Source organism: Daldinia caldariorum, assembly GCF_022478825.1.
Source record: "Daldinia caldariorum strain CBS 122874 unplaced genomic scaffold F4812scaffold_9, whole genome shotgun sequence".
NCBI classification, from domain to species: Eukaryota; Fungi; Ascomycota; class Sordariomycetes; order Xylariales; family Hypoxylaceae; genus Daldinia; species Daldinia caldariorum.
The window spans coordinates 1,272,895-1,299,091 of record NW_025953045.1 but is presented as its reverse complement, the minus strand read 5'-3'; the positions used below and the strand labels follow the sequence as shown (position 1 = coordinate 1,299,091).

General features: G+C 46.1%; 9 protein-coding genes across 9 annotated transcripts; 6 read left to right on the top strand and 3 right to left on the bottom strand.

The window, feature by feature from the left end:
• Nucleotides 1-202: 202 nt before the first annotated feature.
• F4812DRAFT_471671 (uncharacterized protein) lies at nucleotides 203-1,184 on the bottom strand (the record flags this gene model as incomplete). Its single annotated transcript, XM_047939118.1, has 1 exon — nucleotides 203-1,184. Exon 1 carries the CDS (start codon nucleotides 1,067-1,069, stop codon nucleotides 203-205), a length of 867 nt encoding a protein of 288 aa, XP_047790033.1. The 5' UTR covers nucleotides 1,070-1,184.
• A 997-nt stretch (nucleotides 1,185-2,181) lies between these two features.
• Nucleotides 2,182-3,210, top strand: F4812DRAFT_406131 (uncharacterized protein). Its single transcript, XM_047932292.1, has one exon. It carries the CDS (start codon nucleotides 2,436-2,438, stop codon nucleotides 2,970-2,972), a length of 537 nt encoding a protein of 178 aa, XP_047790032.1. The 5' UTR covers nucleotides 2,182-2,435; the 3' UTR covers nucleotides 2,973-3,210.
• A 20-nt stretch (nucleotides 3,211-3,230) lies between these two features.
• F4812DRAFT_430601 (uncharacterized protein) lies at nucleotides 3,231-4,417 on the top strand. Its single transcript, XM_047934370.1, has 2 exons — nucleotides 3,231-3,432; nucleotides 3,532-4,417. Exons 1-2 carry the CDS (start codon nucleotides 3,381-3,383, stop codon nucleotides 4,281-4,283), a joined length of 804 nt encoding a protein of 267 aa, XP_047790031.1. The 5' UTR covers nucleotides 3,231-3,380; the 3' UTR covers nucleotides 4,284-4,417.
• On the bottom strand, nucleotides 4,418-6,531 carry F4812DRAFT_430600 (sphingoid long chain base kinase 4). Its single transcript, XM_047934369.1, has 3 exons — nucleotides 6,149-6,531; nucleotides 5,002-6,083; nucleotides 4,418-4,940 (listed from the first exon to the last, which is right to left on the bottom strand). The coding sequence occupies exons 1-3, from the start codon at nucleotides 6,276-6,278 to the stop codon at nucleotides 4,590-4,592; spliced, it is 1,563 nt and encodes a 520-aa protein (XP_047790030.1). The 5' UTR covers nucleotides 6,279-6,531; the 3' UTR covers nucleotides 4,418-4,589.
• Nucleotides 6,532-6,803: 272 nt separating this feature from the next.
• On the bottom strand, nucleotides 6,804-8,427 carry F4812DRAFT_406126 (thioesterase-like superfamily-domain-containing protein). The gene is made up of 4 exons (XM_047932291.1): nucleotides 8,324-8,427; nucleotides 7,964-8,109; nucleotides 6,954-7,901; nucleotides 6,804-6,857 (listed from the first exon to the last, which is right to left on the bottom strand). Exons 2-3 carry the CDS (start codon nucleotides 8,055-8,057, stop codon nucleotides 7,075-7,077), a joined length of 921 nt encoding a protein of 306 aa, XP_047790029.1. The 5' UTR covers nucleotides 8,058-8,109; nucleotides 8,324-8,427; the 3' UTR covers nucleotides 6,804-6,857; nucleotides 6,954-7,074.
• F4812DRAFT_430592 (putative GNAT family acetyltransferase) lies at nucleotides 7,964-9,402 on the top strand. The gene is made up of 4 exons (XM_047934368.1): nucleotides 7,964-8,109; nucleotides 8,324-8,467; nucleotides 8,536-8,974; nucleotides 9,028-9,402. The coding sequence occupies exons 3-4, from the start codon at nucleotides 8,584-8,586 to the stop codon at nucleotides 9,279-9,281; spliced, it is 645 nt and encodes a 214-aa protein (XP_047790028.1). The 5' UTR covers nucleotides 7,964-8,109; nucleotides 8,324-8,467; nucleotides 8,536-8,583; the 3' UTR covers nucleotides 9,282-9,402.
• A 6,044-nt stretch (nucleotides 9,403-15,446) lies between these two features.
• On the top strand, nucleotides 15,447-17,490 carry F4812DRAFT_430579 (carbohydrate esterase family 16 protein). Its single transcript, XM_047934367.1, has 5 exons — nucleotides 15,447-16,016; nucleotides 16,085-16,784; nucleotides 16,834-16,865; nucleotides 16,919-16,969; nucleotides 17,151-17,490. The coding sequence occupies exons 1-5, from the start codon at nucleotides 15,737-15,739 to the stop codon at nucleotides 17,165-17,167; spliced, it is 1,080 nt and encodes a 359-aa protein (XP_047790027.1). The 5' UTR covers nucleotides 15,447-15,736; the 3' UTR covers nucleotides 17,168-17,490.
• Nucleotides 17,491-17,524: 34 nt separating this feature from the next.
• F4812DRAFT_430576 (phospholipase/Carboxylesterase) lies at nucleotides 17,525-18,450 on the top strand. The gene has a single exon (XM_047934366.1). It carries the CDS (start codon nucleotides 17,707-17,709, stop codon nucleotides 18,430-18,432), a length of 726 nt encoding a protein of 241 aa, XP_047790026.1. The 5' UTR covers nucleotides 17,525-17,706; the 3' UTR covers nucleotides 18,433-18,450.
• A 1,968-nt stretch (nucleotides 18,451-20,418) lies between these two features.
• On the top strand, nucleotides 20,419-26,173 carry F4812DRAFT_471667 (KR domain-containing protein; the record flags this gene model as incomplete). The annotated part of the gene is made up of 10 exons (XM_047939117.1): nucleotides 20,419-20,631; nucleotides 20,696-20,840; nucleotides 20,912-21,060; nucleotides 21,153-21,242; nucleotides 21,299-21,476; nucleotides 21,548-22,485; nucleotides 22,565-22,617; nucleotides 22,667-24,485; nucleotides 24,565-24,894; nucleotides 24,964-26,173. The coding sequence occupies 10 exons, from the start codon at nucleotides 20,419-20,421 to the stop codon at nucleotides 25,810-25,812; spliced, it is 4,764 nt and encodes a 1,587-aa protein (XP_047790025.1). The 3' UTR covers nucleotides 25,813-26,173.
• Between the last annotated feature and the right edge of the window lie 24 nt (nucleotides 26,174-26,197).

The following is a 26,197-nucleotide window of genomic DNA, read 5'->3' as shown; positions in this document are numbered from 1 at the left end:
ATGATGAAAACCTACTTACCTTGGTCACCTAGATAGAGAAAGCTCGCATGTCTGAAGTTGTCACTAGGTATGCTCATTCTTTTAACGACCCTGGACGGTTTACTTAGGCCAGGTACCTAGACGCTACATAGATAGATGCAATGGATTTAATGACAATGCTCTTCATTCGAGTAAAGGCAAGGCGTTCGCATATCGCCAAATTCTACGTGAAAGCGACCCAGACCTCGAATATCTGCCAAGCCAACTCCGTCCCAGGCTCAACTCCAAGCTTTTGCAACTCCGATTTTACTTCTAACATCCTGATCCTATCTCTCCATACGTCACTCTCGCGTACTTCGTGCCATAATTCTTGCCAGCTCTGCTCGTTGTGAATATACTTGGGAGTGCATGTATGAAGGGCGGCGGTGGGAATAGTGCATCCGCCCTGAATTCCTATCACTAGCACCGGCTTTCCGGTATCCTTCTTCAGAAGTCTTAAGCAGCGATCGATCGCAATCTTTTGTTCTTCAAGACCGAACAAATGAAATACATGAGATGCGTGTATGATGGTAACCTTGTCATCTAAGACTCCGAGTCGGTCCTCAGACGTCTTCGACAACAAGTCCCCAGGACAGAGGAAATGGTCCTTTGGGAATTTCTCGGCGTCGTTGAACAGTTTAAACCCAAGCTTGATAAACTCTGGGTCGATATCGCTGGCCCAAACCCGTTCTTCCGGCGCACCGTCGTAGACAAGCTTGCGGAGATCTTGGCCGAAACAAGTTCCCAAATCCAGAAATAGGGGCTCATCTGTATCTTCCGGGGACTTCTGCCTCAGCGGGGTCAAGACGTGGTCCTGATACGAAGGGTGCGAGGAAAGGTTGAATTTAAGAAACAGGAAGCCTCCCAAGCACGGATAGGGGTAAACGTCATATGCCCCGTCTCGTACGTTTATGATGTGATTAAGCTGGTCATCTTTAGGAATACCAGAATAAGACGCGAGTAAGTCTGAAAGAGAGTCTGGGATCGTGTCAAGCGTCTTTTGGAACTTGAATATGGTAGAGAATAGATCGGCTTGGTTTATACCCTCCATAGCGGTATGTAGAATAACGGAGCAACAGCCACGGCATTTAACTACTATATTTCACAACTTGACACAGAGGAATCATCGCAGGTTTAAATACACGTTAATAGATAACAGAAGCATGGATCATCCCGCGATGGTCAGCAGGCCCCTCAAATGCAAGGCCATAGTCAGCAAGTTGCAACGTCGACACTCGCTACTTAGGCCCGTGGCGAATAGCGTCCTCACAACCGCGATATTACGTGTATATATAGGGAGATAACCCTCTGGTACACCACAATGGCTTATTCCCTGAGCCATATTAGCTTCGAAAGCCGCGATACCTTATGCTACGTGGAGTCTTATGGACGGAATAATTACCGAGTAAAAATTTCCAGTTGGGCTATGTCATCATTAGGGTCATCGCAGGTTAATTATTTAGATCAAAGGGATAGACTGCCACGGAGTACCTATATAGTGTAGAAACGGACAGTCGATTGGAACAACAAGCTAGAGGAACTAATCTTTAGTGAAGCACTGTCCCTACTCTACCGATAATGAGCCCGAGATGGTTTGTTACATTTAGTTAGAGACTGTATACAACGAATAGGCTGGAAGAGTAGTCGTATTTATTGTTTCTCTCAGAAACAGCATCTAACTGACCATAGAGAGGGGGTGAGGCGTATTTTAGCTTCATATTTCATTATATGTTGGTAAGTTTGACATCCCTGATGATATGAGGTATCTTAACCGTAAGGGAATAGGTATTATGTATGCCGCGGATATTATATGCTGTAAACTACGCCTCGGTTACCCAACGGCTACCCTTTATCAGTTTCCAAAAGTTCACCAGAGTCTAAAGACTAGGAGTCTAGGACGGATAGGCTAATAACTCTTTTCGAGACAACTTTCCCCATCATTATCTCACAAAGAAGAGAAATAGGATGTTCGTGTCCTAGCTATAAACGAGATGGTTGATGTGGAAGAGAGTGTTGCTTCAACAACGAAGCTATCGTCCATCAAGTAAATCTTTATATATTAACATGGAGAGTGCCTCTTCTCGAACATAGTAACGAAGCGCAAATACACCTGATACTGACTCGGATAAGAATCCACAGCCCAATTGTCTCGTACGGAGTGGTCATACTATTGCGTAACTCAACGTTTCAACCCCTATCCTAAACTTAGGCCAACTTCTACCAAACCTACCGTCCCTTATTATACCTTACTCTTTGTAGCGTATCGATATTTTCGACAAATGACACCAACGTCTGCAGTCTGAAGGAGCCCTAAAGGCATTTTCAACAGTGAGGGCGAGTCCCAAGGATTTCGTCGTCGAACCGCCATAATCTCACCACCTCTCGTCGCTGTTAAGTATCGTCCTGCCACCGGCACGATGAAAAGCGGCCTTCTTGCATGCATTTTCGCGTTCTACGCGACGCTGATGGCTTGCGCAGTGGGAGGATACACGTACTTCGCCACATTCGTCCATAATGAAATATATCCGTACTTCAGGGAGCACAGAACGGAGACGCAATATAACGAAGCACGTCTTGTATTTACGTTTCTTGTGATCTCCGCTGTTCTTATTTGGTGTTTCTTCTTGAGTACGGTATTAACCTTGTTTATCGACACAGGGAAATACTGGAATGAACGTCGGCGTCCCTGGCCTATCTGTGACATTAGCTTGAGGATTTTCATTCCAGGCTTCTGCATGATCGTCGTGGTTGTTTTAGCAGTCTTGATACTACTCCTTGCTTGGGGATGGTGGGACTACTTCGAATCGGCCAAGATGGATTGGTTTGCAAGTCACTGCCACGGCTTGCGGGGAATGATTATCGCAATCCTCGTCATTATAGATGTCAGCTTCGTTCTAGGGACATTGTTACGTACCCATTTGCGATCTAGATCCGTCCCATATGTACCTAGGTAAGTACCTAACCTAGCATTCTAATAGAGTTAAATCAAACATGACTCCGGGAATGACTTTGTGTAAAATAAAAATAGAATCTTGACAGATATATCAGACTTGAACATCTAAATATACAAAACCTCGCTCTTTGCATAGTATTCCTAACCCTGTACCTTATTTCCTTAAGCAGGTACGGGGCCGGCCCCACTTAGTTCATTGATTCCACTGCGGCGGGACGATTTTTTTATTTTTTTTTCTTATCTTTTATCAGCTTCACCTACCAATTCCAAGGCCCATGTCGTCGTATTCTAGCAGGAAAAATCTCGAAAATAAAAGAAATTAACGCCAACTTCGCTGTGGTAATCGCATCATATATATTTATCTCCTACCGAAGCGTAAAGGCAAGGATACATACAAAATCTTTCGACAATGGCGGCAGACGAACGGAACATGCCCTTTATAAAACATCTTGCATCTAGTGGTTAGTTCTAGCTCTACTCCTTTTAGCACGACATTTTTCATGCTTTAAGTTGTCCCAGTGGTTGATCTTGAAGCTGACGTTTGGTTGGTGAACAAAAAGATCGCAAGATACGAACCTCAGCCCTCGCTACCCTGCGCAAGTTTCTCGCAGCTCCTACCACGGCGCGGAAACTGACAGACCTCGACTACTTAAAACTATGGAAAGGACTGTTCTATAGCGTATGGATGTGCGATCGCCCAATCCCCCAGCAAAATCTGTGCGCCGAGCTGGCTGGTCTCGTGGCCACCCTTCCTACCCCAAGCGACGACGAATGCGCCATCGTGATTCCATTCCTCCGCGCCTTCTGGGCTATCCTAGCTCGCGAATGGACCTCTATCGACGTTCTACGCATGGAGAAATATTTGTTGCTGGTGAGGCGCATGTTTGGTGCCAGTTTGGCTTGGGTTGGCGACGGAAGGAAAGGGAAAAAGGGCAGCCGATGGGCCGGTGAACGCGCCGACAGCATGCTCCAGCTACTGGAACAATGGCCGCTCGAAAATACAGGTGACCTATCTAAAGTACCTGTCGGTTTGCGACTTCACGTTCTGGATTTATGGGTTGATGAGGCGGAAAAGCTAGAGTTACTAGCTGAGGAAGGAGACGAGAGCGCAGAGGATAGCGGCAAGTTTCTAGAAAGGCTACGGACCATCGTGGAGGTGCAATCCAAGTCTACGTGTAAACCCGTGCGATGTAGAGCGAAAGAATCTCTATCCGACGAGAGGTTACCGTGGAATAGAGTTGGATCGGATGATGAGGGTATGGATGGCAATAACCAGGGCGATGGGGACAGTTGGGATGGATTCGACGATTGAGTCGTGACCTTGGTTTTACCCGTTGCCAATTGCCAAGAGCGCGAACGTGGCAGGGTTTGGAGTTTAGGCGTTCATGCGGATGAATATATCCAGGGTTGACGATGCATTGCCTGGGCGGTTGAAAAAAAGATAACATTTTGTTCAAGACCGCTAAAGTCATATATTAAAAAGATATCAAGCTCGCTATGAACTGCGCGTATAATCCTAAGACGAATTTACATGTCTACGTCTACACTCGGGGGGTATCACATAACTTGCTGATTACTCTCTTCTTCCGTCCACGTATTTCAAGCTTACCTTAGGTACCTATACAATGGCTTTCTCCCAACCAGCCGGACCAGCTGCTTCGTACTTCCCGTTCTTCGATAACACGGTGCCTAACCCTTGGTGGACTTCGACCTGGAAAGGCTCAAACGGGACGTGCTCTCCATCGATGCTAATGTAGCCGTCTTTTTGATTGTGAGGCGTGAATCGATAAGCGACGACTTTCCGATACGATACGAGAGGGTTATCAAAAAACCGCCCATTTTCGACAGACGCCAGCAATTCGAGATACTTGGCCGCCGAGATATCCCCGTCGTTGATTATAACGTCCATCAACCCATCGTTAGGGCATGCCGCAGGAAAGAAGTTTGCATCAGGCGCCATCCACGCCATCTACATGGTTTCGTTAGAGAACAGAACAAAGCTTCGCCCCTGACGGAGGAATAAAACTCACATTTCCGCAGTAGAAATTCCCAAGCTTATCGTACGAAGCTGTTTCCCAATCGTCGGGAATTTTATCATTGACCGTCCCAAATCTCAATGGCGGTAAGCCCTCTCCCGAATCAGCATCGCTAGAAGTAGATTCGCCCGCCGAGGACGCCTCCCTCCCAACGTCGTTCTCCCTCCGCGTAGTATGATCGCACCCGTTGCGCTCGCGCTTATAATGTGCTTTGATATCCGCTTTCTCCGGAATTTCGACCTTCATCGAGATATCGCACGGGTAGAGCTTCTTGCTGAATATCCTCTGCACGAGGCCGACATTGAACCGCGCGGCACCTAGCCAACGTAGGTTTTCCGTTCCCAAGTCGCATTCCGCTATAATGCCAACCGACTGGCTCAGAAAACTGAGCATCCGCCTATCTCCTTGCGTAACGCTCATCAAATCTATCGGCATCCTTACCCCTTTTATGATGGCGAGCGCCGCAAAACTCGGCCGATACGTGTCGTTCAGGTTGCAGCTCATGGCATTTCCGCTGCCGCACGGGATGTGCGCTATAGCGACCTGGTGCAAGGCTTTACGAGCGTCCGGTCGTTTCCCCAAGCCGTTGATGCACTCGTACGGCAACCCATCACCCGAACACGGTATCAGTATGTCGTACGCGTCGATATTAAGCTTTTGGCAAATTTCGATGGCCTCGCCGGAGAACTTAGTTCGAACCACGTCGAGCGACATGCGAGCTGCTTCGAACAGCGGCTTTACGTCGTGCTCCCACGTTTTGTCGGCACCTCCGGGTCCCGCATGCGGGTTGACTATTACCTTGGCGCGCTTCTTGCGCTGAGACGTCCCGTATGCTTGGTCAAGGAGGGTGTTGACCCACGAGTCTACAACAGTCGGAACCGTCTCGTCGAGCGCGTAAGACAACTTGACGGCGCGGAGTTGCTTCTTGGATATTTGGTCCGCATAGTCGATGATCAGGTGTTCAGAAGCCACCTCTGCCCAGAGCACGTTATAAAGGGGTATTGATAATTCGGTAGGGGCGTTGCCTAAACCAACGCCGCAGAGCTTCTTCCGGTGTCGCTTGACTTGGATCTTGTCTAGAGCATCGTAGAGAAACGTTAGTTCGAAGTAAACGATTTGCAAGTCTGATGGTATCGGTCACCTTTGACGATTAGCGAATCCCGCGTCAGGGAAAGAGAGACACCGTTGGCGAGAACTAAAACATCATTTGTAGCTGGCCGAGGCGCTGGCCGAGGCGCCGGCGCTGAAGCAACGGGTGTAGCTTCAGCCATCGGCAGATTTAAAACTGTAGTATTATGATAACGAGCGACGAAGAGCAAAAGCTAGAATAAGAAAAAAGAAAAAAGAAAGAAAAGAAAAAGGGATTGAATGCGACGGAGAAGGAATCTATAACAATACGACGACCGCAGCAAGACTCCGCCTACTCATGCTATGGCAATTTGGAGTTTGGAGGAATCAATAATTCTTCTCATAGGCGCTTTAGCTCGGATGAAATCTGGAAACTTTCCACTGAACTACCTAACTTAGGTACCTTTCCAGGCTGCCAGGAACTATGCAGACCCCTGGTCCCGCACTATCCACAACATACCGGGATTCCGAAAGAATTCTAAAGCTATCACCAACTTTCATTGGACAATTTAAAGACGAGCTTCGGTACATACTTACAGTAATGATGATTTTATTATACTGTGTGCCACGTGCGGAGATTAGATCCTGACTAGATGTACAATACTACCTAGGTACCTAATGTAAGTGGTGACCACCTGAATTCGTAAATAGACTCACTTATCACTTATGCTGTATAAGTCTACTTAGAATTAGATACTTAAGTTGTGCTCATCTCACTATGTCTAAAAAGAACTCGATTAACTTCCTTAAGCTCACATCTTTATTTGTAGTGCTACCTAGGTAGGGTATCGGCGAAGAGATAAAGCTATATAACGTACAAGTCGATCTACCTACCTCGAGGTAGAATTCAAATAGAAGTCTGCCTGTGAAAAGGCCTGGCTTTGCAGTTACGGAAAACTTGCCCCTCGTATTCTTGGAGCGAACCATGAACTGGCAGATCTATATTTTCGGCTGTCCCGTCTTCCGCGCTGCCGTGTTTCTCTCTGCACTTACGATCAAGACAACGTGATGACTGAGCGCTACAATATCTCCGGCCTCATCAAAGATGACAACCTCCAGGTCCATTCTTCCGTTCTTAATACACTTTGCGCGCGCGCGCGTGAACAGCCATTTAACGCCTTCGGGCGGTAAAGCCTTCTTAACGTCCAAGTTTAGGGCTACGGTAGGATACCAGAAGGTTGGTGGACGTTCCCCTCCATTTTCTCTGGGCCACAACGCGTCGACGACGGAGGGGAAGTGATCCGCCAAGAAGCCTACGCCCTCATTCGTCAACGTCTCACCCGATTCAAAACATGCCCATTGATCTACCACGCCCGGCACAACCTGACCACCCCGCGGAAGAAAGTAGCGGACGTGGTTAGACACCTTGCGAAATTTCACAAACGGTTTGTTCTTCTGCTCAGCCCAGGCAGCGTTTCCGCCATCAGCAAGAAGCGCGACAAAATTAGTCGGCGGTGGTAGCGGAGACGGGTGCAATGACCAAAGGGTCTTGAGGGATGGGCCCGTTTCGGTAGCTATGTTAGAGTGCGTAAGATAACCCACGACCTCCTCGCGGCCATCCTGAGATAGCGCGATATGAATAGTTGACGTTTGACGGCCGAGCTTGACGTCGCGTACTGCTAAAGTAGCTGGGCCTTCCTGAGTTCGCCGCAGAAACTCGAGATGCAGAGATATCGTGTGCGGTTGGTTCTGCGCCTTGAGAGTGGTACTGAAATGAGTTGCAGCAGTGCGAAGAAAGGTAGATGTAACGACGCCACCGTGAGGTACTAGGTTATGCGAGTTAGACTCGGATCGAAATTAGCATCGTCCCAAGTGAGGCTATACTAACCCGAGCCTATGCACCACTCCGATAAAAAGTTGGCGGAGTACGTATGAGAATCTAATGTCTTGACAGCTGTAGCCTCTAAGAATGTCGGAGCCATCTCGAAAAAAGAAAGAAAGAAAGAAAAAACGAGTAATTCACGTCATACAAATCTATTAAAAACAGGGTTAACTTTTCATCATAAAAACGCAGCAATGTCTAAGTTGAAAGACGCTTTCACTTATACACATCCTCATGGGTTCCTGGGTAAGGTAATCGAATAGAGCGTCAGTGGGTCCGACGTTGCGGGCCTCGGCAATTCCTAAAATGTAAGTTCAGGGGCCCAGGGGTAATTGACAGGATGGATGCGCTAATCTAGGTACGTACCTAAAGATATGCGACTAATAAGGCTCAAGTTCAGCATATCTTCTCAACATCCCGAGGTTGAGCGAAACAATGAAGACCAAGCCCCATCGCCATTCAAAAGATGATCAAATGGGCCGATTTGTCATGTCACGGCCCTAGATGTAGGTAATCTACATCCTACCTAGGTACGTGCAGGCTAAGTGACGTACATAGTCTCATTTTTTGAATTGTAGTACGAAGCCACTTGGTTTATTATCGGCGGACCTGAATTAGACAAACAAATGCCGCTATCCTTGACGATTGCCGACCAAGCGGACGCGGCCCGAATCGCCGAGATCCACATGGCCACTTTCGGCTCCAATGCGATGTTCCTAGCCCAGTTCCCCACACCGGCCGTTCGGAATGATGTGAAGCACAGCATTGAATTAAAAGCGCTTGCTGATATAGAAGATCCGAAAACAACGGTTCTTGTTGTACGCGATTCGAGCTTGGAACCTCAAAATAGCAGCGCCATATCGTTTGCGAAGTGGGCACACCCCGTACGGTCTGACGAAGGCTACGTCGAGCCTCCGTGGGTCTGGCCGGTAGAAACAGACCTCGACATCCTCAACGACTGGGCAAAAAAGACTGAGGAGACCCAATTACGCATCTTAGGAAATACACCGTGTTATCGTAAGTGATACCTGGTATGTCTCTGGTTGTTAAGAAACTGAATAGCTATTCAGGACTTACGTTCATGGGGACGGATCCAGCATATCAGAGACGTGGTGCAGCATCTATGATGGTTCGATGGGGTATCGAGCGGTCAAGAATAGACCAGGCGCCCGCGTATCTAGAGAGTACCCTCGAGGCGGCTCCGTTCTATACAAAACTCGGATTCACCGCCGCAGCGAAGATTTCGTTAGAATACACGATACACGGCTCCGATACGCCAGGTACCTATGAGGAGGTTAGCTTTATATACGAACCATCGAAATAATACCAAATTTCCCTCGATATGGGTTCTTCTATCTACCTAGTGTTAAAAAAGTACGGCTCATGTATTTCAACTTTGATATGATTTCACCCAAGTGAAGTAGACGAGGATGTCGACGTTGAAGGTACGCCTCTCTACTTTTGTGTAGCTTACCCTCCGGCAGGCCCTCGCATGCGGCCTTCAGCGACTATGCGTGGGCTTTTGGACACGGCCCCAGGTCTTGCTTCACGTTCCGGTGATGTGGAACTAGCACACCTCCGGGTCGGTCAACCCCCCTCACCAACGACCAGTAATACAAGAGCCGGGTACTCTTTCATCTGGGTTCTAATGTTGTAGCCCCAGAGCTCTTAGCATACGTACCTGAAACCATCGAGGTCATTACTAGCAACCACATCCTCTACCCACGCTAACCGAACGGCCGCTTGTAGCTCGTGGTTATCGGGCTGGTAATATAAGAGAGGTGGCTTTCGAAAAGAGGTATACAGTACGTATTTTTGAAAAAGCTGGGTTGATACAATATCCCGAACGAACAAGTTCGGGCAATAAGAACGACCTTGTAAGTTTAATAGAAAGAAAAAGCATTGCATATTAACAAGTAGTGTACCCCTTATTTCTCCTGGAAAATGCGGCATATAAGCTGCACCTACTAGGCAACATAAAATGATCACGTAAAAGGGGTAACTGACCCGACTGCCCAATTAGTCCAATTACACTGAATATTACGTGTATTTAAGTGCTTTATCAGACTAGCAATGGTCCGTTACAGGTGTAAGAGAAACAAACCCTACACGACTTCCGAAGCGAGATGCGCGCTACATGTTCCGCGGCAGCTTATGATTAAAGAATTAACTTCCGAAGGATTGCTTTTTCCGAGGCAGAAAGCGGCACTTCCAATTGGCAAGATATCATCGCATTCCAAACTTCAGCGTGTTCAGTAGTATAGTATCCGGTAAGGATAGATCTGGTAACACTACCCCAAGCATTAACTAATGCGTGGAGATTCACGGGATGATGGATGCCCTCTATGCCAGCGTGTCGTAGGTGAATCAGAATGTCGTTCGCAGCAGATGGGGTATATGTGCTAGTAGGGCTTGAATATGCATTGTGTCTCTGCTTGCCTCCCTTTCCTCCTCCTTCTTTTGTTGTTTGTCGTTGTCTTGGCTGCTTCATCTTCCAAGGTTTCTATTCGGGAATCGCTATCACTATCCTGATTGCTCCTCCTCGTAGATTCGTCTACGGATGGTTCCTTCTTCGGTGGTGGTGCCGGAGAATTATAGAAGTATCCAGCGATATAGTTCAGCATGGTGTTGAACATGGTCGAGATAACTAGTCGACGCAACCGTGATTGGGATTAGCAGTTAGTGGTTCTGGCAATCTTGGATGCAAGAGGACTCTGAGCCGGGTTCTAAAGATGGTGTGACTTCGTGTAAGTACGAGATTGAAGCTACCATGAAAGTAAAGTTGTTGAATTATCTCTTATAGGGGGAAAAGCCCTTTCACCTGTAAGCTAAAGTGTCCTTCCAGGACATCCTCCATTAGCTACAATGGGTCTTTCATGATGCTTACAGGCAGCATTAATTGCAATTTCGATTTCCAAAATTTCAAAGGCATCCTTTATAGTGATAAAAGGTCCTTCCAGGACATTCTTCATGAGTGATACTATAAAGGTTCTAGATTACCTTGCCGGGCCTTAAATGTAGATTACTCCACTTGTCAGTTGGCAGCTTAAAAATGACAGGGCCCTGTATAGGCCCACAACGCTTATTTGAAGCTTTTCAAATCTCACGATCCCTAATAAAGTAAACAATACGAAGTAAACAACAACAAAAAAAAAAGCGTACTTTTATTATCAAACCCATTACGATGCCTTCAATGACTAGGCTGTGTTTGATGGAAACGCATTTGTATGGAAAAGTGATATATTTAAAAGCGTTTTGTTGCAAAATGTCTTTCCAAGTTATTTTAAATGTAAATAACCTCCTGTCACTCAGTAATATTTTGCCGTATTCCCAATATTTTTTATTTTTTCAAGAAACTTAAACATCCAAATTCCCCTAATTACAGCTGTCAATTTAATGTATATATTATATATTCAAAACGTCGTCGTCGCAAGGAAATTCAATAGAAGTATTTTTATACATAGATTACCTGGTGTTTTTCGTAGATTAGTATACCCTTATTTGTAGATTGATATGACCTTGTAGGTTAGTCTATTTTTACTATACTTATATACGGTCACATTCACTCGAATCTGGTATCAATCAATCAGAAATCATGCAAGTAACCCAAATATAGCAAAAGATTACTTATTTTCTATTGTTGTGGCTATGAACAATTGATTCTTTCGTATACAGCTTCGTAGTGTGGGGTAGTCTACATTTACGGGCCGGCAAGGTAATCTAGAATAGCATCACTCTTATTTATTAACCCTTGCCTTTATGAGACCAACAACTGGGGACCTTTCTAACTTGTCATATTTCTCAACCATCTTGAGTATAATGAGGCAGTGTCACGTCGCAGAACATGAGGTAGGAAAACAACTTCGTTGTTCCGCAAGTAACTCTAACTATAGTAGCTTTGAAGCCAAACCTATATACAAAACAACTCCTTTGTTCCGAAGAGTCTCAAGTGAGACTCCTGACAGGTAGACGGTATTCCATGTAAGCGCCTTACGCACTCTGCTCTTCAGGTCCAGCTCCTATGCTTGATACCCAGGTTCATGCAAAGTACCTCCGACTGATAGTTTAATCTCGTCTAGTGGATTCTGAAGAGTGGTTGTTCCTTTGCTCATAGAAGATTCCTCCTTATGAATTATAAGGAAGTTTTCGCGATCACTTAGTTGCTTTTTCTAATCCTTATGTCCTTTGAAGCTTTCAAATACATGCTTCATCATGTTGTGACGCTGATTGTGGAAATACCTCATACTATAAACGAGGGCTTTAATGTTCATTCGCGCCCTGTTGTTGAGCTGTAACCTCTGGCTCGCTGTCAGGGAATAAGCCGGGGTGGATATCGTATACAGAGTGAGTTTCAGAGAAGGGCCAGTATGTAGTATAGTAGTGATATGTTATGATCCGACTCTTGAAGTCCCATTTCGATGGCGCTGTAAGAAATTGTTACTGAAGGTGCTAGTAGTAGGTCGGTAAAATATCGACGCAAGGCACTGCCATTGAGATTTTCCGTAGAAAGAGACGAAGTGTTGGCTTCGGTGTTGTCAAGGTTCGGGTAGAGATAATTGGTGTTGCACAAAGAAGGAAAAGGTAATCAGTAGGTAGTCCCTCATCTAGCTACCTTATATACACGATGGTGACCCGCCAGTGTCTATGCTATAGGACCGTACCGTGACAGGTGTCATAAGGTTGAGTGATGCGGAATTCATGAAAGCGAGCGAGATGGAAAGCAATCGCAACATACGCTCCGCCATCCTAGTTATTAGGCTGTTGAGGACATGTTTGTTGGTAGCAATGCCCGAACTGACTCCGTTGTGTTGGTAGTGATCGTGGGCTCAAAACACTCCAGCCGCATTTCCGTTGGATGCAGATAGCGGGCCTGTAAATAATAAAGTCGCCAATGCTTGATGGCTTTATCATGAACTGGGAGGAAAACTGCGGTTTTGTTGGATAGTTTGCTTTGAAGTTGTATGATTGTGTTAGGACTGAGGGTTGTTGATAGACTGTCCATTAAGCCAATGTATTCCGACTCTAGTGGGCTTAATAAGCCATTGTGTAAGAGTTTAGAAGATAGCTAGGTATCAAACCGCTATGCTACCAAAAGGTAAATAGATATCAACTCGAGGGGTTGACTATGTCATCTTCACCTATAAGGACAGTACCGTGACACGTTGATTACCTCATCGTTCAACAATGACGTTGCAGTAAGAGTTTCAGCTAGCTGAAGTGGTTCTTGGAAAGCCTTCATGATTTAAGAATCACGGCTGTATATTAAGCAAAGATGTATGATCGCAGTTGGGTAAACGTTCGTCGGTTGCCTTTTCCGTTTGACTAACTGGCATAGTATCTAGGTGTTTCACGTCCTGTTCGTCATGTAGCTTCGTTAGATTCCAATGCATTGTCTGCATGGCAGGGAGATGATTGGGATAATTTGTTTGGCGAGAGGAGTGTGTGTGTTGAATATCGTTATCATCCGATGGCATAGAAAATTCGACAAAGTCTAAAGATTGTAGGATAGGCGGGGGTAGTGGAAATTCCAGGTTTTGAAAGGATTCCAACCCAGCAATTGATATGAAGGCTCTTGTCCTCTGAAGATGATTGTAAGAGTTTAGAAGACAGGTAGCTAACAAACCGGTATATTACCAAAAGATAAATCGATGTCAGCTCGAGGGGTTGATGATGCTTTGTTCGCCTATAAGGACAGGACCGTGAAAATGATGAAGGGGAAAACAGGAAACTTGTAGAATGTGCCTCTAGGTTGGGAAAATTAAGGATTGGAGCATTTTAAGAAGCCAGGTGCTTATCAAGCTTGAGTTTAGAGGTATTTAGGCGGTTACATCCAATAATGCACCTAGATAGTTCTTTCAATAGGTATCCAAGTCATCCAAATAAGCACATATACATAGCTCCTTCCACCAAAACTCAGTAATAGGTTAGGTACCTCTTAACCCACCACAGACCCCTATTCAGCGCTCAATGGGAAAGACTTAATAGCAATACAACATCAAATTACCCATATTACCATGGTGTCACATAGTACCTAATATATAAGGCGTAATTGCTAGTTAGAATTGGCAGTAAAGCAAGGATGATTCGAGTTAGGCACGAAGCAAAAACGACTATTATAGATGCAGGAACGATCTCTGTGGTATCTAAGAGAATAGATCCTACCACTAGCGAACCAGGTAAGCCAGGCAACCGAGATAAGCCTGTTGAATCCAACAAGTATTCAAGAAAGCTTTATTCACCTAATTCCTCATCGCAATTAACTAAACGTAGTATATTGTATATAAGGCGTAATTGCTAGTTAGCAATTACGACGTCGTTTTTGTTGATAAATGGTAAGAGCTGCAGGATTCGAACCTGCGCGGTTTCCCATCGCGGCAGATGCGAGTAAACATGACTTAGGTATTACGACTGATTGAAGTCTTTTTTTTTAATTTTTTTTTATGATGAATTCCGATCAAATTCGCCGTCTTTTAATGATTTTTTTGTTGGATGATTTTGTGAGAAAACCAACCACTTCTTCTTCCAAACGATACCCTAACCGTATCCGATAACAAATGATTCAAGATTCATCCAAGTCTATCCAAATAACTTAGCTACCTCTCATCGTCTCCCCACGGCCCAGACCAGACCCTCCCAGATACGTACCCATGATATTTCCCCCACAGCAACCACCCAGAACTCCAACCTCCTCCCCTCCACCGACGCCGACCTACTCCGCGGCCAACATGAATACAACTTTGGCAGTGGCTATACACCTGCCTATAAATCCCCGCGATCCCCGCCATTGAGCGATCTCAATCAATTCACCGACACGTCGAGGATCGCTCCATCAAGTGTACGACGATGTGGGAGGGCGGGGGTACTTCGTACCACCGGCGCTGGCGACCTCGACCTTACCGAGCAAGATCATTTCGGTTCTCCGTCCGTTTAGGACGTAGGGTGCTGGCCGTGAGCGATCGCGTCTTTAGGCCCTTAATACGTCCTCGAGAGAGCATTGGAAGTAATTCCGTGGCACACTTATTCGCTTGTTTAGTCTTCACGTTCGGCATTCAATACTAGGTAGTGTCAAGGATACGTGGATATTACTGGGGTCTATTGTCTATATGAACAGGAGCCGAACGGGAGCCAATTCCCTCGAGGGAGGTTAGAAGGCCAGGTGTCACTAGATCTCTACAATAGACTGCATACTAGCCACTGACACGCACTCTGTATACGACATCCATCACGGGAATAACCCGACAGGTAGTTTTCAGCGAATAAATAGTTTGAATTTGCTACGCTGGTATTGCAGGCTTTATCCGATATTATAGCTTTAAATTTGAAGTCTATTGGTCATTTCGCCCTATCATTAAACCGAGGTTTACAGGATTCCCCTCAAAGGACTTCTATAGCAGGTGGCTTAGGACCAAGTTTAACCTAACTGGGAAATCACTTGATCGCTAATATAGACTTCTTTGCCTGTAGATTACATTCTCACTGTGTTCCGATGGTTAAATCAAGAATGTAAGTCGCTTTGCCGTCCCCCCTTTTTTAAGTATAAGCGGAGACTCGCTGGAATAAAGAATGTGTTCATAGCCTAATCCATCACTCTCGATGTAACACATCGTGTAGTTATAAAAACCTCCATTGGGACCGAAGACCAATTCAATCACCTTAAAAAAATAAAAACTCCCAGGCGATAATTCTAAAAGAACTCGTATCTTGACCTTGGCAAACTGAGATATTACCTAGCTGTCACAATTGAGCCAAAATTTCCATAGAGCCAGACGATAATATACAATGACCAAGTGTTTATCTTGTGCAATGCGTCGCCTGGCTGTCATACTACCTATCATCGTAACTGGCGCTGCTCTCAGCCCTCTTGCGGCTGTAGATAACCTAATTGTATTCGGCGACAGCTATACCGACGAAGGCAGATTGGCGTACTTCCAGTCTCACAACGGCTCAGCGCCGCCACCGGGCACTCTTATTCCCACGGCGAACGTTACCGCTAGCGGCGGCTATACGTGGCCTCACTTTGCCTCACAGCAGCTCGGGGCTACGACATATAATTACGCAGGTAAGAACCAAAGAAATTTCTTGCATGCTTTGCGATGGAGGGTCGAAACAGGTCTAATTTCACGGCAGTTAGCGGTGCGACGTGCTCCAACGAGATAGTGAAGCGTTATTTAGAATCTATCAATGCTCCTTTTCCTTCCGTCATCGACTATGAAATACCCGCATTCCTAGCAGACGTGGAATACGCTCTCCGCGTAGAAGACAATGATTTCCTCTCCAATAGGAAGCCGAACAACACCGTGTATGCTCTCTGGATAGGGACTAACGACCTAGGTGTCAAGGGGTTTCTCACCGACTCTCAGCAGCCCGGAACTACCATCTCGAATTTCATCGACTGTATCTGGTCCGTGTTCGATTCAATTTACAGCACGGGAGGTCGACACTTGGTATTATTCAACGAGGCTCCGCTGGATAGATCACCGCTTTACGCCTCGCCTCAGAACGGCGGCGTCGGAGATAACCAATACCAGGAAAATAAAACGTCATATAACACGACCGAGTACGAGCAAAAGATGCTAGAATATACAACTAGCGTAAACACCATATTCTCCTACGGCGCACCGTTCCAGCTCCTCGTAGAAGCAAGGTGGCCGGGCGCCTCCTTTAGCATCTTTAACGTCCACCAGCTCTTCTTGGATATCTTTAAGAACCCTTCCGAGTACCTAGACACGCCTGCGAACACCGACGCGCCATATTTCGGGTGCTCCATCACGGAAGCAGGGGCCAAGAACTGTACCACATCCCAAAATTCGCTCTCGAGCTTTCTATGGTAAGTGATTACAGGATCAATCAAATGACAAGTTACTAACTTGCAAAAGGTACGACGAGCTCCATCCCTCGTGGAAAGCAGGTACGTGCCGTAGAGATAGCATATGAGTTTGAATACACCTAATGATTCACCAGATGAGATTATCGCGTCGGAGTTTCTAAAGATACTTAATGGAACCTCAAAATGGTAAGCAGCGCTATTTGAAGCGTCCCAGCAACGGCTGTTGATCAAATTCTAACTATTAGTTACAGTAAGTTTACGCTTTTCAGGGAGCTACATCTCGCGGTTGAGGGCTTCTCGGCCAAATATCCTCAGAGAACCTCGTTAGAAGATTATGATCGCGGCCCAAAAGTTAACTTGCTTCAGATGGAACATATTACTAAAGTGTCAATTGGTTTTGGATATCGAGAAATTTGGTTAGGTACTCGAGCTGCGTAATAACGTTGGGGGGTTACCAAGGGATACTGTTTAATTCCGGATACCGTAGAACTGTTCAATTGTTCGCGCACAGATTATTAAACGTTCGAAGGGCTCCGATAAATGTCGTAGCCGCAGAGTTTCGATTGAAGAGTTGTTCGGGTGGTTTAGCACGACGTTTGAGTTTGGGATTTGAACAGATACGCGTGTTAAATAGCATAACTCAAACGCGCCAAACATTAAATAGACTCGACTCTGAGGCTTAAATTTCAGCAATCGTAAACACAACCTACGCTAAAAGATTACTACATAAAAGGCGTGCAGTGCCCTGGAAAAAGAGCGATAGAGCATGGCAGTTTTAGATCACTTTCAACACGACAACTACCACTTCCACAACATTTCACATGCTGTATTTATCGCCACATACCGCATTTGCCTACTGCCTCTTTGAAGAGCTATCTATCACACAACTATCTTACTCCTCTTAACCACCTATTCGACCATCATGCCGACAGATTCTTTCGTCGTGGAGCCCAAGCGGGGCTACGAACACACACATACCGTCATACTACTTCATGGTAGAGGTAGCACGTCTCAAGAATTTTCGAGTGAGTTTTTCGAAAGCGAAGCATCAGAGCCTAAGGGCCAACCTAGAACTCTGCCCGACCTATTCCCGACTATTCGATGGGTCTTCCCTTCTTCACCTCTCATCTATTCCACGCGATTCGAATGCATGGAGTCACAATGGTTCGACATGTGGTCTACCGAAGAACCAAATGATCGACCTGAAATTCAAGCTGCCGGATTGAGACGCAGCATAGAGATGGTTACTTCTGTTATAGCAGAGGAAGAAACTAAGATATCCCGCGATAAAATCTTTTTAGGTGGGATTAGCCAAGGTTTCGCGGTTGCGTACGCAGCTTACGAGATGGGAGAGAATGGATTGGCGGGTCTGATTGGCTTTTCCAGCTGGGCGCCTTTGCCAGCCTTGTCCCTAATAGCAACGAACAATACCATTCAGCAAGAACCCACCAACGTATTCCTAGGACACTGCAAGGACGATGCCGTTATTCCCATAAAGGAAGGCCGATCGCTCCGTGACACTTTTGCGAGACGCGCGGGGACTGTTGTGGAGTTCCATGCATATGAAGATGGAGGACACTGGATTAATGAGCCACAAGGGGTAGATGATATTGCCGCGTTTTTACGTTATAACACGGCTCGAAAATAGAAAAGCATTAATAACGGAAAAAGATAAAGTTAAATAAATTAAATATTATATTAAAGTAATCATTTTAATTATTTCAATTATAATTAAAGAGCTGGGTCAATACAATATCCCGAACAAGTTCGGGCAAAGTCCACGTAACGAACTTGGTGCATCTTGACTTGATTATTTCCTATGTACCACGATACTCGTCCCGAATTTCACAACGAATGTAAAGACGCTTTGGGAATCATACCTTACCATTCCAGCGTAAAAGCCGCTCACGATCCTCTTGCTTCCTCTTCTCCTCCCACTTCTTCCTCTCCTTCTCCTGCTTCTTCTCCACTATTTTCCCCTTTATACATTCCTCCATATGGTATAGGGCCGATTCCAACTCGCATGCCAACTTATTTTGGCTATGCTTCCCTTGATCGGCGCCCTCGGTTGTCGTGCCTGTCGATACGGGTGCTTTCTTTGCTTCTGTCCGCGTTTTTCTCTTTGTCGTACCCCGCTTCGTACTCTTGCCGCGGCGGCTTTGCTTTGCGGTCTTGATTGTTGTGCCCGTGGATGCAGGTGCTTTCTTAGCCCGTAAGGTTCGAGAGACGGATGGGAAGGAGAGCGTATGGAGCCGAGAGCGGGTCCGGGTCTTGATGGGTGAACGTGTAAAGTCTTTCCGACGTGGCGCCGTGATGAGAGACCCTTCCGGTGCCTTACGATCGGCTTCGGCTTCGGGAATGTCTCCCTGTGGAATTTTCTCCGCCTTCTCGCAGTCGTGTCGGGCGTCTACACACGGTCCGGGAACCTCTGCGTCCATTGTCGTTATGCTACCAGTAAAAGAGACCGGGAATTGTTATAAAAGGGCCAGAAGGTGTTAATGGCAGTTTGTTATGAATGGGGATAAAAGGTGTTTTTTATAATGATCTCCTATATAGGTGAAGAGTAACATCCATAGGAAGAACGAAAATAACATGGTGATAAGGGGATATTTATACTTAACACCATGTCAGGACTTGACATAAGGGTTAGTGATAGTAGGGCTTACTCTTGTTTTTTATTATTATTCATATGACATTGTGTTATAAGGACATCTTACGGCTTAGTGACTGTGACCATTTTAAACACAGAGATAGTAGTATGGTTTAAGGCACGGAGATGATTCAAGCAAACATTTAGGTAACCCTCACCTACAACATACTGTCTTATTTTAACCGAGATTGTGGTAAATACAGTGACTACCAGTTATCGCCAACAAGGTCATACGCACTGCTATCGTTTGTATCAAATCGTGAAGGTCCATTTCCGGCATGGTTATCGCTGATGTTCGTTGTTCCACTTGGGGTGACAATGTCTTCGTATGGATTAAGGGTAAAAATCATATGTCTAAGAGGTACGTAACGCACTATCTACTGTATGAAATGTATACCATTTAGAAGCCTTGGAAAAGCCGGTTCAAATCCGATATAATTGTTACAACAGTACAGTCGCCGCCTGCTCGGGGTGGATTTAATGGTGAGCGCGTGGCGACACCACCTACTAATTATTTCCCTATTATCTGGTAGCATCCCTACACCATCTCCGTATATTAACTAGCCGAACAGTAAAACAGGAAATCACACTCCTATAGTAGAATAGCTACAGGTAGGTACCTACCTACCTACCATACGTCTACCTCAATACAACTTCGCTTCCAACTTACATGTTGCTCGCGAATACTTGTTGGACTTTATCAGCTGCATCAATAAGCCCCGTGCGTCTAACTCGGAGAATGAATATTTTTAGAACAATACGCGGATATCAGAGAACTAGGAAACAGGATGAAAAGGGCAAGGCTCGGGACGTTCTGGATGGAGCACGTATTAGCATACCTCACAGTATCATTCGCGGGCCATAGTCTTCTTAAAGTATCGTAGCTGCGTCTACTCGTCCACCGTTTGGATAATGCTTGAATAAGTCATCAGTTTTTTCTAAACTTTTGCTATACTTGTCGAAAATAGTCACTATCTCCAAGCCATGTCTGAGACTCAAGATGCTTACAATGGAAAGCCGGACAAAACGATCCCCATTGCCATCATCGGCACGTCTTTCCAGTTCCCAGATGATGCTACCTCCGCCGAGTCTTTCTGGTCTATGATGATGGAAGGGCGATGTGCCTCGAGAGATTTTCCTGCGGATCGGCTTAATGGCTCAGCTCTCTATCATCCAGATTCCAGTCGTGGAGATAGTGTAAGTTCATTTTATCCCGTACCATGAAACCCCCTTTGGGAAAAAAAAAGTTAACCACTGTAAGGTTCCATTACGGGGAGGCCATTTCCTCACCCGGGAAATAGGGGCATTTGATGCACCTTTCTTCTCTATCTCTGCTTCCAAGGCAGAAGCTATGGATCCTCAATCCAGAGCTCTCCTAGAAACCACGTATAGGGCACTTGAAAATAGTACATATTATTCCACCAGATACCACGTAGTTTAAAATTCATAATTACCTCTTAGCTAATAAAGAATCTAGCCGGCATATCAATGGAGGCTGTTTCGAACAGCAATACATCAGTTTATACAGGAAACCTTGCTGATGATTTCAGGTTTTGTACCGCCCAAGATATTGAAACAAATGGAAGATATGGAATGATGGGTATGACAAGTCTGCTGTCAGGCTGTGTGAGTTGGTTCTTCAACCTCAAGGGACCCAACTTTACTATGGACACTGCCTGTTCCAGTAGTCTGGTTGCACTTGATATGGGTTGCCAAAGCCTTTATTCTTCTTCATCAAGAATCCTCTACAACCCCGCTGGAGGAACTTTCTAAAAGTCTCTGAAATTCCCTGGGTCAAGGATCATAAGGTCAGTAGTTACTAGAAGACCCCGGACCACAAGTGCTCGCTAACTATGGCCATTAGATTAATGAAGCAATCATTTACCCAGCTATTAGCGTGGTGGTAATTGCCATTGAAGCGGCAAAACAACTTGCCGATCCAGACCGTCCTATGAACGGTATAAAACTCACGGATATTTATTTCTTGACAGCCCTTACGGTCCCGACTAGCGCTCAAGGGATTGAGACACAGCTGATTCTTAGTCCGTCTCCTGGAAGTTTCGACTGTTCTCCTACGACAGCTCTCAATGGCAAGAACACTGTCATGGAACAGTTCAAATAGACTACCTCCCACGAATCACCAACGAACTAGAGGGTAAAGAGGGCCCGAAGAAACTGAAGGAAGCTCAAGATGCTTATAAAGCCATTAACGAAACCGCAATCTTTAAGAGGACTAAGGACGAGTTCTATAACTCGGCGTTCAAATATGGCTACACTTTTGGACCTTCCTTTAGAGCTATGGACGAACTCGCCTTCAGCGACAAGTTCGGTCGCCAGGCGACGGCTAGCATCGACTGCTTTAGGTGGGCAAGTATTGATAACATGAATCATTTCCAAGAGCATATCGTTCACCCAACAACCCTTGACGGTATTCTCCAAGTAAGTCTTGCGGCATTCACCCGTGCTGGAGAAGATGTTGTGTCAACAGCTGTCCCTGCCGAGATTGAGTACCTATGGATAGCGAGCTCTGGTCTCAGCTTCCCGAGCGCAGATACAATCAAGTCAAAAGGCAAAATTATTTCCCAGGGGAACGTTGGATACGAAACCACCACCACCGCACTCGACAGCTCAATGCCAAGAATTGTGCTGGATGCAAAGGGCATAAAACTCCGGTTTGTCACTGGGGCGGCGTTATCTCCAGATCAGGCGCGACATCCCCATCTGTGTTACCATGTGAACTTACTCGGTGCCAGAACACGAAACTCGATGATGAGCACCCGGGCGATTGAATACGAGAGGGATCTATCGGATGCGCAGCCACTCTTGGTAGATTTCCTGGACCTGAGTACCTTTAAAAAGCCGGACATGAAAATTCTACATATTCGTAGTCCAGACGAAACAGTGTTTCTCCAGAATCTCTTTGAGGCCCAGGGCGCGTCCGGTCCGACTTTTCCTTGTCTGGAGTTTACTTCTCAGGAATCTGGTCTTTTGGGATCCCAGGTTACTGGTACAGATGTTTATGATTTGGTTATCGCTGTCGCTTCACATGAAGTAAGTACTCTACTTTCCTACCTAATCTAACACGCGAAGCCGGCCGTTACTAGACATGAAGTTCTAACCCCTATTTTAGCTATCGGACTCAAGTAATCTGCCTCTTAGCCAGGCTAATCAATTACTCAAGCCGTGTGTATATCCTACCAACTACCTAGTATTATAATATTAACTTCTGCAGAGGTGGGAAACTGGCCATAATGATCGACAATCGGTTGCAAGATAACCGTACAGAGGACAGTGATTCTCAGATAGGCATAGCCGATCCGAATTCATACACCCCCACAAGTGAGAAGAGTCGCGAGAGCTTAGAAAGTCACGACCCAGAGTGGAAAACGACTCTCGAACAAGCTAGCTTCACAGATATATTGCCTTACACTAACGGTATAACTAATGCGCCAGTATTAGTTATCTCGTCAAAAGCTTCGGAAGCATGCGTGCTAAAGCCTCCTATGCACTATCTGCTGGTGATCGAAGCAACTCAGTTTCAGGAAGACTTTGCACGGCTTTTGGAAAAGCAGCTCAATGATGCAGGTTTTACATGCGAAACATGTTACCTTGACCAGTTCAGCATCGCAGCCCATAACTCACAGCTAACTTGCATATTCCTCCCCGAATTCGAGCGTCCTCTGCTGCAAAATCTATTTCTAACATTATTCACTCAGCTACGGGATATTCTTATCTCAGCAAAGGGTCTTCTTTGGCTAACGGGTCAAAATGAGAATGGCTCACTGCTACCAAACCGAGCGATGATAGATGGTCTAACACGAGTCCTTCGTTCTGAGAATGAGCAAGTTGTTATCGTAACGGCTGCGCTTACCAGTTCTCCTGTCCAAGAGCAAGCCGAGCACGTATTTGCATTAATAAAGAACACGGATTTCAGAACGACAAGCCAAGACTACGAAATGTCATATATGCAAGTCGGTAATGAGCTCCATATAGGCCGTATCCAACCCCTGAAGGACTTATCTCAAAACATCTTCGATAAATCCTTACCATATCAGTCAAAGGTTCTCCCATTCGGCCAAGCGCCCCCTCTTAGAATGACCGTTAGAACTCCCGGCCTTCTTGACACCCTGTACTTCGTGGAAGATACATTAGTCGAGGAACCCCTAGCTCCCGGATGGGTTGAAATCCGCGTTGGCGCGGTGGGCCTTAACTTCAAAGACCTCCTTCTCGCCCTCGGAAGGGAGAGTGGGACAACTTTTGGGAATGAGTGCGCAGGCGTCGTACACCGTACGGGACCTAATACAGACTTTAAAATTGGCGAAAGAGTCTGCACCTCCTCAGCAACCGCGTACTCTACATTTACTAGAGTCGAAGCTAAGTGCCTGGCTAGAATACCCGATAACATTTCTATTGCCCAGGCTGCCGCTGTCCCTACCCAGTTCGGTACTGCTTGGTATGCCATTCACAACGCCGCCAAGATGCAGAAGGGTGAAAGTATCTTAATCCACTCAGCCGCAGGAGGTACTGGTCAAATTGCTCTACAGATAGCACGGCTGGTAGGCGGCGAAATCTTTGCTACGGTCGGGTCTGAGGAAAAGAAAAGATTTCTTATCAACCACTACGGCATCGCTGGAGACCATATCTTCTATAGCCGCAACACAAGTTTCGCTGAGGGAATCCTTCAACTAACCGAAGGCTGGGGTGTTGATGTCATCATCAACTCCTTATCTGGAGAAGAATTATTGGCTTCGTGGGATCTCATTGCTCTCAACGGCCGATTCATCGAGCTGGGGAAGAAAGATATCGTCGCTAATAGCAGTCTTCCTATGCGCCCTTTTCTCCGCCGTGCCACATTCACCGCTGATACTGGATCTCTATCACAGGAAATATTGGAGCATGTCTTAGGAATGCTGGCCGAAGGAACTTTACGACCGGCACAGAACTTCCAGATCCTACCAATCTCTCATGTTCAGGAAGGGATGCGAATGCTCCAGTCTGGGCAAAATATCGGAAAGATCGTTTTTGAAATGACCGACGATTCGCTCGTACCAGTAAGTTAGATATAATATTTTATCCTCTACGTGCAGTATCTTAGGCAGGTGCTTGTGCTAACATTACACCTCTTCCAAGGCTAAAATCAAAACCAAGTCTATCTGGTCTCTCGGCGAACATAAGACGTATGTTATCGCCGGCGGGACGGGTGGACTCGGTCTTATGATCGCAGAGTGGATGGTAAAGGAAAAAGGGGCTAAAAACCTCCTTTTACTATCCAGGTCCGGGATAAAGAAAACGGACACTCACGCCACGAGTATAGTCGGGAAGCTTCGCCAACTTGGAGCCGCGATTGAATGTCCAGAATGCGATATTAGTGACACGACTTCATTACATTCCGTTCTTCAGAGATATAAGAACGCCATGCCACCTATTGCAGGATGCGTTCAATCCACGATGGTATTAAGGGTACGTCACCTAATTGTTACTTCCCATGAAAAAAAAATTACTAGTAGTGTAATACTGACCAAATTCTAGGACGGTCTTTTTAAAAATATGTCGTATGAAGACTGGATAGCAAGTACGAACCCAAAGACTCGCGGCTCCTGGAATCTCCATACGCTGTTACCGAAAGGTCTCGATTTCTTCATCCTGCTTTCCTCGATCTCCGGATTCATAGGTTCCGCCGGACAGGCCAATTACGCAGCCTGGAATACATATATGGACGCCCTCGCGAATTATCGCCATGCGCTAGGTGAGCGAGCTACGGCGTTGGATCTCGGTGTGATTCTCGACCACGGGGTCCTAGCCGCCGATGAAGCCCTACGTAATCGAATCCTTGCGCAGGGGCTCCTCACGGGCATCTCGTTTCCTGAATTACTCGCGTTGCTCGATCACTGCTGCAACCCCGAAGACCCCATTGTGAATCCGCAAATCGCGATCGGACTAGCTCCCGCGTCTCAAATTAAAGCCGGCGGTCTCCACGGCCACCGCTCGTTTCTCTCGCTCCCTTTCTACAAGCACATCTTCAACGACGCGACCGGCGCCGACGGTGCGGGCAGCAGAGAAGAGAGCGCCGAAGCTAAGCAGAGACAGGAGTTCCTCGCCGCCAAAAACATGTCCGAAGCCGGGGCCGTCGTCTCCCAGGCGCTATTGCGGCGGCTGGTCAGCATCACGCCCGGACTTGAGGGCCGCATGGACGCCGCGGATTCCCTGGACGAGCCGATCCGGAACTTCGGCGTTGACTCGCTGCAGGCGATCGAGCTGCGCAGCTGGTTCGCCCAGGAGTTCGCGGCTGATATACCGATTTTTACGATCCTTGGGGAGGAGACGTTGGCTACGATGGGGCTGTTGGCGGCGAGGAAGAGTAAATTGCGGGTGCCGTGATCTAAGTAAGGGGTCATTATCGTTTGTCCGTTAAGGTTGTCATAAGTTTATGATATATATTTCGGTTATTGGCGGACTATATTCGTCATTCTGTACCGTATTAATTCTGGTGTGCAGATACGAAATACCTATAGTAAGACATTGGATTGTTACTTTTATGTGTTAACAGGCACTTGGAAATAAAGTACCGGGTGGATATTCATATTTCTATCTACCTAAAGCATAAAGTTATATTCGCGTGATTTCGATGCATTATTGTGCTTGTATGAGCTTCAATGTCGTGATATCTCGGTATAAACGATGTAAGTAACCTCGGGTAATTGCGAGAGCCAAGTCGCATAATAGCACACCTTATTAGGTACCATAGTAGTAGAAGATGCGAAGT